The 12,319-nt window shown below is 45.8% G+C and overlaps 1 protein-coding gene across 5 annotated transcripts in view; it reads right to left on the minus strand.

Moving 5' to 3' along the window:
• Positions 1-3,294: 3,294 nt before the first annotated feature.
• The window catches only part of LOC137421551 (ornithine decarboxylase), an 81,441-nt gene continuing 72,416 nt past the window's right edge, over positions 3,295-12,319 (minus strand). For all 5 annotated transcript variants that reach the window (XM_068107718.2, XM_078771321.1, XM_078771320.1 and 2 more), the window contains one exon: positions 3,295-3,736. In XM_068107718.2, coding sequence (XP_067963819.2) covers positions 3,640-3,736 — 97 coding nt within the window. In that variant the 3' untranslated portion in view covers positions 3,295-3,639. The remainder of the gene's footprint in view (positions 3,737-12,319) is intronic.

Below are 12,319 nucleotides of genomic sequence, written 5' to 3' on the forward strand. Positions count from 1 at the left end.
ATGTTGGAGAATGACATCATCGAACCAAGCAGCAGTGAATGGAGCTCACCATGTGTGTTGGTTCCAAAACCCGATGGCGGTTTTCGCTGTTGTACGGATTTAAAACGGGTTAATGCAGTGACCAAGACCGACTCCTATCCCATCCCGAGGATTGATGACTGTATTGATAGAATAGGCCCAGCTAAATTTGTAACTAAATTTGACTTGCTGAAAGGGTATTGGCAGATTCCTCTTACTGATAGAGCCAAGGAAATCTCGGCTTTAGTCACACCAAATGGGTTGTATCAGTACAAGGTTCTTCCCCTCGGATTGAAAAACGGGCCTGCTACATTTCAACGGCTGATTAATAAGCTCATTGCAGACCTTGAGAGGGTGGAGGCTTATCTGGATGATGTCATCATCCACACCATGACCATATGAATGAATGAATGAATGATTGTTTTAAGGCCATTTTCCCCGCTAGAGCAGGGGTTAGCCTTCTTGGCCCCATGACAATCATGGTTCCCTGTTTGAGGCAATGTTTTTATGGCCGGATGCCCTTCCTGACGCCAACCCTTGGTCACGCTCTTACGATGCGCAGGGATACAATGCACCTATTCTAAATCGGGGTACACACCGGGATCATTCATCCCAGCAAGCTGGTACTCAATTTGCCGACCTCGGAAGGATGACAGGCTGAGTCAACCCCCCTGGCATTGATTCAGCGATCGACCGGGATTCGAACCCAGGATCCTAGATTCCCAAGCCGGCACCCTAACCGCTAAGCCAACACCAGGCTATCCACACCATGACCATGGAAGATCATATTAAACAAATTCATGCATTTTTCAAGAAACTGACCGAGGCAGGGTTGACCATCAACTTATCTAAGAGTGAGTTTGTAAAAGCACCGGTGGTGTTCCTAGGCCATGTAGTAGGTCAGGGTCAGGTGCAACCGGTGACAGCCAAGATAGAAGCCATTGATCGCTTCCAAGTTCCAAAAGGGAAGAAGGAGCTTATGAGATTCTTGGGTATGGCTGGTTGGTACCGGCGGTTCTGCAGGAATTTTTCTGATGTGGTAGCCCCTTTAACGAATTTGCTGAGGAAAGAGACCAAGTTTATTTGGGATGACAAATGTCAAGCTGCCTTTGCCCACGTCAAAGCAATATTAATGAGCTCTCCTGTCCTAGCAGCCCCAGATTTTCAAGAACCATTCAAGTTGGCCATTGATGCAAGTGATGTGGGGGCTGGGGCAGTTCTATTACAGGAAGATGGTGATGGAGTGGATCACCCGGTGTGCTACTACTTCAGAAAGTTTAACAAACACCAGGCAAATTATGCCACCGTGGAAAAAGAGACCCTTGCTCTCCTGCTAGCGCTTCAGCATTATGAGGTCTATCTAGGAACGACTACCTTTCCTATAAAAGTCTTCACTGATCACAACCCCTTAACCTTCATTCAAAAAATGAAAAATAAAAATCAGAGGTTGATGAGATGGAGTTTGGCTTTGCAGGATTTCAACTTGGAAATTGAGCATGTAAAGGGCAGGGACAATGTCGTTGCTGATACTTTATCCAGAGTGAACTAACTTTGAAAATTCCTGTAGGTTGTTTGGAAGTTTTGTTGCTTTATTTTGGGGAACATTAATTATTGTTGCTCACGTGAATTGATAATTTGGGAGTGAGTTTTACTTTTGTTTGTTAAAAGAGTTTTTGCATGCAAAGAAAGTTTTCACTATGTTCAAACTTTCTTTCTTGATGGGGGGAAGTGTTACGGATTCGTCACTTCCGTTGTTGTGGTTCTCATCCACTGCAAACATTTTTGGTTCCATGTACTATTATTGTTATCGTTTAAGTTAAATGGAGATCTGTTTTCAAAAGGTAAAATAAATTAAAGTTTTAAAAGAAACCGGAAACCGGATCGGGAACAGGGCGAAGAAGAAGGAGAGGAAGAAGAAGAGGAAAAGGAGGCGGAGCAAGTGAGGTCGGAGAAGGAGCCAAGCTGCTTTGAGGTCTTGAGCAAACGCTGGCGAACGAGGGTCACGAGTGAACTTTGGGGTTTCCTGGGAAAGGGATTCCTGCGACAGAGTTGTTATCGCTGTGACAGATAAACCTGCGTGACAGGTTTTTGCGGTTGATTCCGAAGAGAATCATTGGAGTGCCGTTACGTCTCGAGTACGGGCCGTTGGCCATTTTGCCTCACGCCGGATTTCGCATCGCTCCAGGTTCTTCACCTCGCTTCAACCATTTTCACAACCATCCAGACGTTAATCTGGTGTGTGTGTGCAATGTGGATTTTGAGTGGGAATTTGCGGTTCGCCGTCTGTGAGCCGTTGAACGTCCATACCCGAAGGTTAATTTGCGGTTCGCCGATTGTGAGCCGTTGAAAGTCCATACCCGAAGGTGTAATTTCCCAGTCGCCTCTTGAGGACACCTTTGCCCATCTTTGGCAATGTGACTGTCAACCGAGCGGGATTCTGGTCTCGATACAGCATCGTTCTGACGATCAATGGAGCATGGATCGACTTTGGTTTGAAGCTGGGACAGAGACATTGGGAATGTTCTTTTCGCTCACTTGGAGCACAGTGAGTTATATTGTACGAAACTGATGGTACCATCATAGGAATGATATATTGGTTGTACAATAGGTTAATATTGTTATTGTACTGTTATTCTTGTGTGACCTTAATACAATACTTGTTTGTTGGTAACAATTGGTGTGGTTTCACCATTGATCTTTGACACACAGAATAACACATCTTTCTGCCGTGACTCCTCTCGAGGCTCGGAGGTACACCGTGACCGGGGTTTGGGGAGGAGCACGTAACAATAATTATTATAATAATTGTGATAATAATAATAATATTAAGGATAATATTAATAATAAGGATATTAATTATCCATAATTATTAATAATAGTAAAGAAGGAATAAGGAATTAATATGAAAAAATCTAGCGTCGCTAAGGGTTGTGGTAGAGGAGTGTTCGCGACAGGTTTGAAATTGCAAACAGTGGTTTGTTCCATTACCATGGTCATGAATAGAAATTCAGGATGACATGACATGACATGTTGGTGAACTGCAACCCTGAAACCGTGGAACACCAATGGACAGATAGATACAGGGAGACAATTCCACAGGATGGAACAGAGGGACTAATGAAAGTGGTTGAAAAATAAACCTCTATGTACATTGATTGGCTGATGAGGATGGGGTTTTGCCAGATGTATACGTTTTCCCTTGTAAAGCTGGGGCAGGGAGGTGGATGCAAGGTGTTCGGGAGCAAGATCTGAAAGTAGATGGTAAAAAGTCCTGCATTTCACACCTTTCATGCGTTTTATTGCAATTTGTTTGGAGTACAATTAACAAACATTGGGGTATGATCACACATGTCATTTTATGCAAACTGAAAGCAGATCTTGGTAATCCTAAAGGAGAACTTTGGATGAATAATGAAGGAAGTGCTTACTCATGCCAACCTAAGTTGATTCAAAAAATAATTAATGGAAGCTTTCTTATCCATGGATAGGTATGGCATTTGACTTGCAGATTGAGAGAGGGCAAAGAAAGGGATAAAATAAGAGGTTAAAGTACAACTTGTCATCTGGTGCTCAGTCCTGATCACCCATAAAACTGATATTTGCAGCAGTCATTGATTGGGTTCAGGATTTCTGGACACAGCACAATGGCACATGAAGGCCTGTGTCCTCAAGGGGAACAAACGTCTTCATGGCTTCAGGGAGGATTTGCAAGGTTTCCCTGCAAAGGAAGAGGAAATGTCAAAGCTCGACTTCAAGCCATATGTACTCAAACATGGTGTACATAGACACTCCCAATAATCCTCCTTTCATGGAACCATCTCCCTTTTCTTAATCTATATCTCCATTTAGCCCTTCCACCCCTGTGACAGAATCATGACTGAACTTAAACATAAACGAAATGCAGGGTAAGGACACGATGATACATCTGTGTTACTTATATATGAATAACAAGGACGAATTGATTCGATGCTTGTGACGATGTGGATCCAGATAAGTTTTTATGAGTGAGTGAGTTTTAGAGGTTATTTTTTTTTAACTCCACCACCAGAAATATGCAGAAACACTGAAAATAAATCCTCAACTTGCAACTGCAGAAATCGACCTTCTTACCTGTCCGGAATCTGTTGATTGTTACCCTTTAGAGACTTCAGAATGCAATGTCTCATATAATGTACCTAAACGATTACAAACTCATTGAGTTAGCTCGCATTGCCAATCAGGATGGCAACTTCAGAACTACGATTTTCTGCAGACACGGATTTGGAAGTGGTTGCGCTCAACCACGGCATGAGAAAGATTTTCTCCAACTCTTCGTCACATACAACAACAACACAACATGCATTTTAAGGCCATTTTCCCTGCTAGAGCGGGGGTGAGCCTTGCGGTCCCCATGACAAATCTTCTCCGTTTTGCCCAATTTTCTGCATCTCTCCTTGTTAACCCCTTTGCCCGCATTTCTTCTTCCACCATCTTTAGCCAAGTCTTTCTCGGTCTTCCCCGTCCTCGACTTCCTTCTACATTCATTTCCATCACTCTTCTCAACCAGTCACTTTCATCCTTCCTCAACACATGACCAAACCATCTCAACCTGTTCCTCTTCACAGCATCCATCACAGACTCTATTCCCATCATCGTTCACAATTCATCATTTGTCTTCCTCTCTCTCAACGATACTCTGCTCATCCACAGAACCATTCGCATTTTCACCCTTTCCAGCCTTCGTTGCTGCTCCACATTCATTACCCATGTCTCGCTCCCATAAATCATAACACTTCTCACACATGCACCACACACCTTTCCCTTCAGCTTCAACGACACTCCCCTCCTCATCAGCACGCCACTCAGTTCCCGAAACTTCTTCCATGCACATCTCACTCGAGTAACCGTTGCCGAGTCTGATCCACCTTCTCCATTCAGCATGTCATCGAGGTAGCAAAATGTTTTCACACCTTCCAGCTTCACGCCGTCTCCAAGATCCAACTCACCATTTCCTCCATCTGCAGCTCCCTCTGTGCACACCTTACATTTGAATGCAGCTGCCACACTGGTTAATGACCCTCTCAGACCACTGCATTTTTGATGAACCCACTCAGCGCACATTGTACATTGAATGGAGTTCACTCAGACACCCTTCCTGCACACAGCACATGGCCACTTCCCAGTTCTTTCCACCTCACCACATGCTTTACAACATGCCATCACCTTCGTCTTTCCGATATTCACCTTCAGACCTTTTGTCTCCATACATTCCTTCCACTTGTTCATCTTTTCCTTCAGTCCATCCATACTTTCCGCAATCAACACCAGATCATCTGCACACAACAACTCCCACAGTAAACCCTTCTTTACGTTCTGAGCCAGCACCTCCATCACAGCTACAAATAGTAGTGGACTTAGTACCGACCCCTGATGCACTCCCACCTTCACCTCAAACTCACCACTGTTCCCGTCCTTCGTCCTTACAGCTGTGCGCGCTCTTTTGTACATTGCCATCACTACTCTGATCAACCATTCCTCCACTCCTAACTTCCTCAATGCCCATGTCAATACTTCACGTGGAACCCTATCGAATGCTTTCTCCAGATCAACAAACCCAAGAAACAACTTCTTCCTCCTCTCCATGTACTTCTCCTGCAACTGCCTCACAATAAAGAGCACGTCTGTCGTTCCTCTTCCTGGCATAAATCCAAACTGCATTTCGTCGATCTTCACCTTCTTCCTTATCCTCCTCTCCAACACCCTTTCAAATACCTTCATTCCATGCTCCAATAACTTTATCGCTCGGTACGAGCCACACTCCAGAGGGTCACCTTTCCCCTTGTATAGAGGGACGAGGGTACTCGGTTCCCAATCCACTGGAATGCGGCCTTCTTTCACCACCAGATTACAGATCTCTGTCATTCTCTTCACAGAGGGTCAGAGAGCGGTATTCAGGATTGCAAGGCAGATAGCGAAAGAGAGGTGTGCTGTGATGGGGGTGAGTTGCTTGAAGGATGAAGTGGGACAAATCGTTGTGGACCCAGATGCAATTAAAGGAAGATGGAAAAGATATATGGAAATGCTGTTGAATACAGAGAATGAATGTGATGGCAACATAGAGAGTAACCCAGTTTTAGGACGGGCAGAGAAGATAACTGAGAAGGAAATTGAGGAAGTGATAAAAGCAATGAAGAGTAGAAAAGCGGGAGGTCCGACGGGAGTTGTGGGAGATATGTTGAAGGCAGCAGGAAGTTGGGGTGTGAAGAGAATGACAGAGATCTGTAATCTGGTGGTGAATAAAGGCCGCATTCCAGTGAATTGGGAACTGAGTACCGTCGTCCCTCTATACAAGGGGAAAGGTGACCCTCTGGAGTGTGGCTCGTACCGAGCGATAAAGTTATTGGAGCATGGAATGAAGGTATTGGAAAGGGTGTTGGAGAGGAGGATAAGGAAGAAGGTGAAGATCGACGAAATGCAGTTTGGATTTATGCCAGGAAGAGGAACGACAGACACGCTCTTTATTGTGAGGCAGTTGCAGGAGAAGTACATGGAGAAGAGGAAGAAGTTTTTTCTTGGGTTTGTTGATCTGGAGAAAGCATTCGATAGGGTTCCACGTGAAGTATTGACATGGGCATTGAGGAAGTTAGAAGTGGAGGAATGGTTGATCAGAGCTGTGATGGCATTGCACAAAAGAGCGCGCACAGCTGTAAGGACGAAGGATGGGAACAGTGGTGAGTTTGAGGTGAAGGTGGGAGTGCATCAGGGGTCGGTACTATGTCCACCACTATTTGTCGCTGTGATGCATGTGCTGGCTCAGAACGTAAAGGAGGGTTTACCATGGGAGTTGTTGTATGCAGATGATCTGGTGTTGACTGCAGAAAGTATGGATGGACTGAAGGAAAAGATGAACATGTGGAAGGAATGTATGGAGACAAAAGGTCTGAAGGTGAATATAGGAAAGACCAAGGTGATGGCAAGTGGTAAAGCATGTGGTGAGGTGGAAAGAACTGGGAAGTGGCCATGTGCTGTGTGCAGGAAGGGTGTCGGAGTGAACTCCATTCAATGTACAATGTGCGCTGAGTGGGTTCATCAAAAATGTAGTGGTCTGAGAGGGTCATTAACCAGTGTGGCAGCTACAATAAAATGTAAGGTGTGCACAGAGTGAGCTGCAGATGGAGGGAATGTTGAGTTGGATCTTGGAGACGGCGTGAAGCTGGAAGGTGTTAAAACATTTTGCTACCTCGGAGACATGCTGAATGGAGAAGGTGTATCAGACTCGGCAACGGTTGCTAGAGTGAGATGTGCATGGAAGAAGTTTCGGGAACTGAGTGGCGTGCTGATGAGGAGGGAAGTGTCGTTGAAGCTGAAGGGAAAGGTGTATGCTGCATGTGTGAGAAGTGTTGTGATTTATGGGAGCGAGACATGGGTCATGAATGTAGAGCAGCAACGAAGGCTGGAAAGGGTGCAAATGCGAATGGTTTGGTGGATCTGCGGAGTATCGTTGAGAGAGAGGAAGACAAATGATGAATTGCGAAAGATGATGGGAATAGAGCCTGTGATTGATGCTGTGAAGAGGAACAGGTTGAGATGGTTTGGTCATGTGTTCAGGAAGGATGAAAGTGACTGGTTGAGAAGAGTGATGGAAATGAATGTCGAAGGAAGTAGAGGACGGGGAAGACCGAGAAAGACTTGGCTAAAGATGGTGGAAGAAGAAATGCGGGCAAGGGGGTTAACAAGGAGAGATGCAGAAAATAGGGCAAAATGGAGAAGATTGTCATGGGGACCGCAAGGCTAACCCCCGCTCTAGCAGGGAAAATGGCCTTAAAATGCATCTTGTTGTTGTTGTTGTTTGTCATTCTCTTCACACCCAAACTTCCTGCTGCCTTCAACATATCTCCCACAACTCCCGTCGGCCCTCCCGCTTTTCTACTCTTCATTGCTTTTATCGCTTCCTCAACTTCCTTCTCAGTTATCTTCTCTGCCGGTCCTAAAACTGGGTTACTCTCTCTGTTGCCATCCCATTCATTCTCTGTATTCAACAGCATTTCCATATATCTTTTCCATCTTCCTTTAATTCCATCTGGGTCCACAACGATTTGTCCCACTTCATCCTTCAAGCAACTCACCCCATCACATCACACCTCTCTTTCGCTATCTGCTTTGCAATCCTGAATACCGCTCTCTGACCCTCTTCCGAATCCAAGCGTTCTCCGAACATTTTCCTACATGCCTCCTGCGCTTTTGCTACCTCTTTCTTTGCAGCCTTCTTGGCTGCCTCATGGAGGTCACGTCGAGGGTGATTTAAGTGTGAAGCTGATTCCAGAGGACATTGTGGACGTTTACGCTAACTAAAGGCAAGGATGATTGTATGTACCTACAATAAGGTAAGACCAGTATTTCTAATAAGACTGTTTCTTTCTTTATATTTTCAAGTGGCGTCTCCGATCCGAAGAATGGCAATCGTGGAACTCCATTCTTCCCTGTTTTCTAATTATTTTTCAGTTGCCAATATTTGTTGATACCCTAACATTCCTTTTTATCATCCATCTGCGTTCTTCTCGGCCTTGCCAGCTTGTTTTCCTTTATTGTTACTTTCCATGACATTAACAAACATTTTGCCACAGGTTCCTCTTGTGTCAATGCTAAACTAGAATGGCACTCGGTAGAGCTCATGCCTCTGCCAGGCAGAAATGTTTACGTTTGGTATCCGACTGATAGACCGGGTGTGTTTCCGGACCTGAACCAAAATCTTATTGCTTGTTCTTGTCACCTACCCAACTCATTCACCGAATTTTGTCATAATATAGTCCACAACTTTTTGAAATATCGTGCCAAACATCTTTCTTGGCCCTATCACTCAATGGTGAAGAATCAGCAAGAATTTAAAAAATTCTCGTATCCAGATCTTCACCAAAATTGAATTGATTTGTCCTTGACACACATCCAACTTGTCCACAAAGTTTCGTCCGATTCCGTCCATAACGTTTTGAGATATCGTGCTATATATTGGTTTTAGCCCGATCATTAAATGGTGAAGAATCACTGAAAAAAATTATTTGATCCGGATCCAGTTTCAAATCTGCACCAAAACCGAATCAGTTCTTCCTTCTCAAACACACAAGCTCTTTTTTTTTTTGTATTTTTTTTTTTTTTGTATACAAGATCGCGGCTCGTGAAAGAGCGAACATTAATCACACAGAAAGATAAACAGACACATAAAACAAATAACATCGGGAGCGGTAGACAAGATGGGGAGAGAGGGGGAAGGACACAAACACAACATTTGAGAGCAGGGACCGAGAGACATGGAGACATCGAGAGATCTGTGGGAGGGAGAGGGCTTTGGGGGGGAGGCATGTGAAGGGGGGGGGGTGGGAGAGGTATAAACATATGGACACTGCCAGGACTTCCAGGAAAGAAGTTGGAATTTCAAACAAGGTGGATCTGGGGTGAATTAGTGGGGGTAGAAAAGATCAAGGTTTTGGATGGGGGAAGATAAGAGATGGTGGTGAACAGCTGTTTTAAAGACCTGGAGGGAGGAGTGGGATTGAAGGGAGTGTGGGAGTTTGTTCCAGAGGCGGGAGAAAAGAGTAATGAAAGAGTGAAGGTGAGCAGAGAGCCGAGATTTCGGCAGTTTAACCATCAGAGGGTTGCTGGCAGATCTTGTGCGACCTGTAGGAATATTTGGGGGACAGAGCACAGAGAGAGCTGGGGGAGCAAGGCCAGAGAGGAGTCGGTAGAAGACAGAAAGACCACCTACCTGCCTGCGGTGAGTGAGTGAAAGGCCCTCAGAGATAGCTTCATCGTGGGAGATTCCAATGATTTTGAAAGCTTTGGATTCAACAGCGTGAAGCCGAGCCAGGTGTGAGGCAGGAGCACCAGCCCATAGGGGAGAACAGTATTCCATTGAGCTGCGGATGAAAGCCTTGTATGTGGTGAGGAGCTCAGGTGTGCCGAGGAAGGACTTCGCACGACAGAGGATGCCCAGTCGGCGACTGGCTTTGGAGGCCAGCTTGGAAATGTGGTTTTCCCAAGAAAGATCATGGCAGATAGTGAGACCCAAAAGCTTGAGCGACAGAACTTCTTGAAGAGGATTTTTGAGAAAGTAGCTGGGAGGGTTGTCCAGTCGATCTTTTCGGAGAGACATTGTAAGAGAGTGAGATTTGTCAGGATTGAAAGACATGTTCCACTTGTTTGACCAGTCTGTGATTTTGTCCAGGTCTTCAGAGAGTGAGGAGGCTGCAGACTGCCGATCTGAGGGAAGAGGAATTGGAGCGGCAGAGAGTGGAGTCATCAGCAAAGAGATAGAGAGGATTTTCCAGAGAGTCGGAGAGATCATTGATAAAGACCAGAAAAAGCACAGGGCCCAGCACACTGCCTTGGGGAACTCCAGCCTGAACAGGAAGGGGAGATGAGAGAAATCCATTCAGGGCCACACGTTGACTACGACCAGAGAGGAAGTCCGCAAGCCATGCATGGAGATTTCCATGGATACCATAGGAGGAGAGTTTGGTGAGCAGAGCTGGGTGCCAGACCGTATCGAAGGCACGTGATATGTCAAGGGAGACAGCTCTGATTTCCTGTTTGGCATTGAGGACCTCCATCCATTGTTGAGACAGCAGAAGCAGCATGTCCAGAGTAGAGTGACCTGGTCTGAAACCAAATTGATGATCAGAGATCAAGCCATTGGAGAAGAGGAAAGATTTCATATCCGAAGCAATGATGGATTCCATGACTTTGCTGATAATTGGGAGTAAGCTGATTGGTCTGTAGTTGCAAGGATCTGTTTTTGCACCTTTTTTGTGTAAAGCGGTAATGTTAGCTGATTTCCAGGATGCTGGCAGATGACCTTGAGCAAAAGATAGGGTGAAAAGAACAGAGAGAGGGTGAGATAGAGCGGCAAAGCAGGATTTTAGGACCCGTGGGCTGATGCCGTCTGGTCCAGTTGCAGAATCAGAGTCGAGGTTTGACAAAAACTCCTCCACCTTGTCAGGAGAGAAGGACACAGAGTCCAGGAGCAGTTGGGTTCGACTGGGAAAGGTGGGAACAGAGAGAGATGGGTTTGGGACTAAGGATTTTGAGGTAAACACAGAGTTGAGGCATTCGGCTTTGTCACGTGCGATGTCAACTGTGTGGCCATTTGAGGTAAGGGAGGGGATGGATGGGGAACAAACACCAGAAACGGATTTGACCAGACGCCACCAGGATTTTGAGGAAGGAGACAGGTTTGAGAGTTCATTCTTGAGTGAGGAGAGATAGTGCTTCCTGGCACTCCTGAGGGTAGACACACACTTGTTCCGAGCTTGGTGGAAGGAACTGAGATTGCCTTCAGTTGGATTAGCCTTCCAAGAGGCAAAGGCAAGTTGTTTCAGGGCAACTGCCTCACCACAAGATTCAGTGTACCATGGACGGGAGGAAGGGTAAGACAACTGAAGGCGAGATGGGATAAATCTGTGCATGAGAGAGATCAGTTTGCTTTGGAAGAATTCCCAGGAAGAATTGATGTCAGAGGCAGTGGAGATGGGAGACCAATCCAGACGATTGATGCCTGCTTGAAGACCGTCCCAGTCGGCCTGAGTGAAATGCCAGACTCGTCGACGCTGAGGAGGCTCTCTGAGAATGGCCAGAGAGATGTCCACTTTGACAAGCACATGATCAGAAGAACCGATTGGAGCAGAAGAAGAGCAGCAGACATTAGCAGGGAAGTTTGTCATAACCAAGTCTGGAAGAGAAGATACTCCATTGGCTGAGATCCGGGTCGGGAAATTGACAGATTGTGTCAATCCCAGTGAGTCACAGAAGTCCTTTGCTGAGGTGCCATGACTGGTGAGAGAGGAACCCACACCCAACCAGGTGGCATGATGACAGTTGAAGTCACCACATATGAGGAAGAGAGAGTTGGGATGAGTGGATAGAAGTTGGTCCATGTTGTCAGACAGTGAAATGTAGATGGAGTCATCACTGTTTGGGGGACGGTACAGAACACATATGAACAAAAGGTGGGAGCGGAGAGGAAGCCGTAGCCAGAGGTACTCCTGGGGGTGAGGAGGAAAGAGGGCAGTGCAAGGAGAGTGAGGAAGAGAGTTTTTGATAAAGATAGCCACCCCACCACCAGACCGAGGCTCAGGTCTATCATACCGGAGGAGGGAGTAACCAGGAAGAGATATTAAGGAATCAGAGACATCTTGAAGGAGGAAAGTCTCTGTTAAGCAGATCAAGTCTGGATTGTCAAAAGCAACCTGTATGGAGAGATCAGTCAGGTTTGAGCGAAGGCCCCGGATGTTTGAGGTCCATACCGTAAATGAAGAGAGAGGGGGAGCAT

Source organism: Myxine glutinosa, chromosome 2, assembly GCF_964187855.1.
Source record: "Myxine glutinosa chromosome 2, kmMyxGlut1.1, whole genome shotgun sequence".
Classification (NCBI taxonomy): Eukaryota; Metazoa; Chordata; class Myxini; order Myxiniformes; family Myxinidae; genus Myxine; species Myxine glutinosa.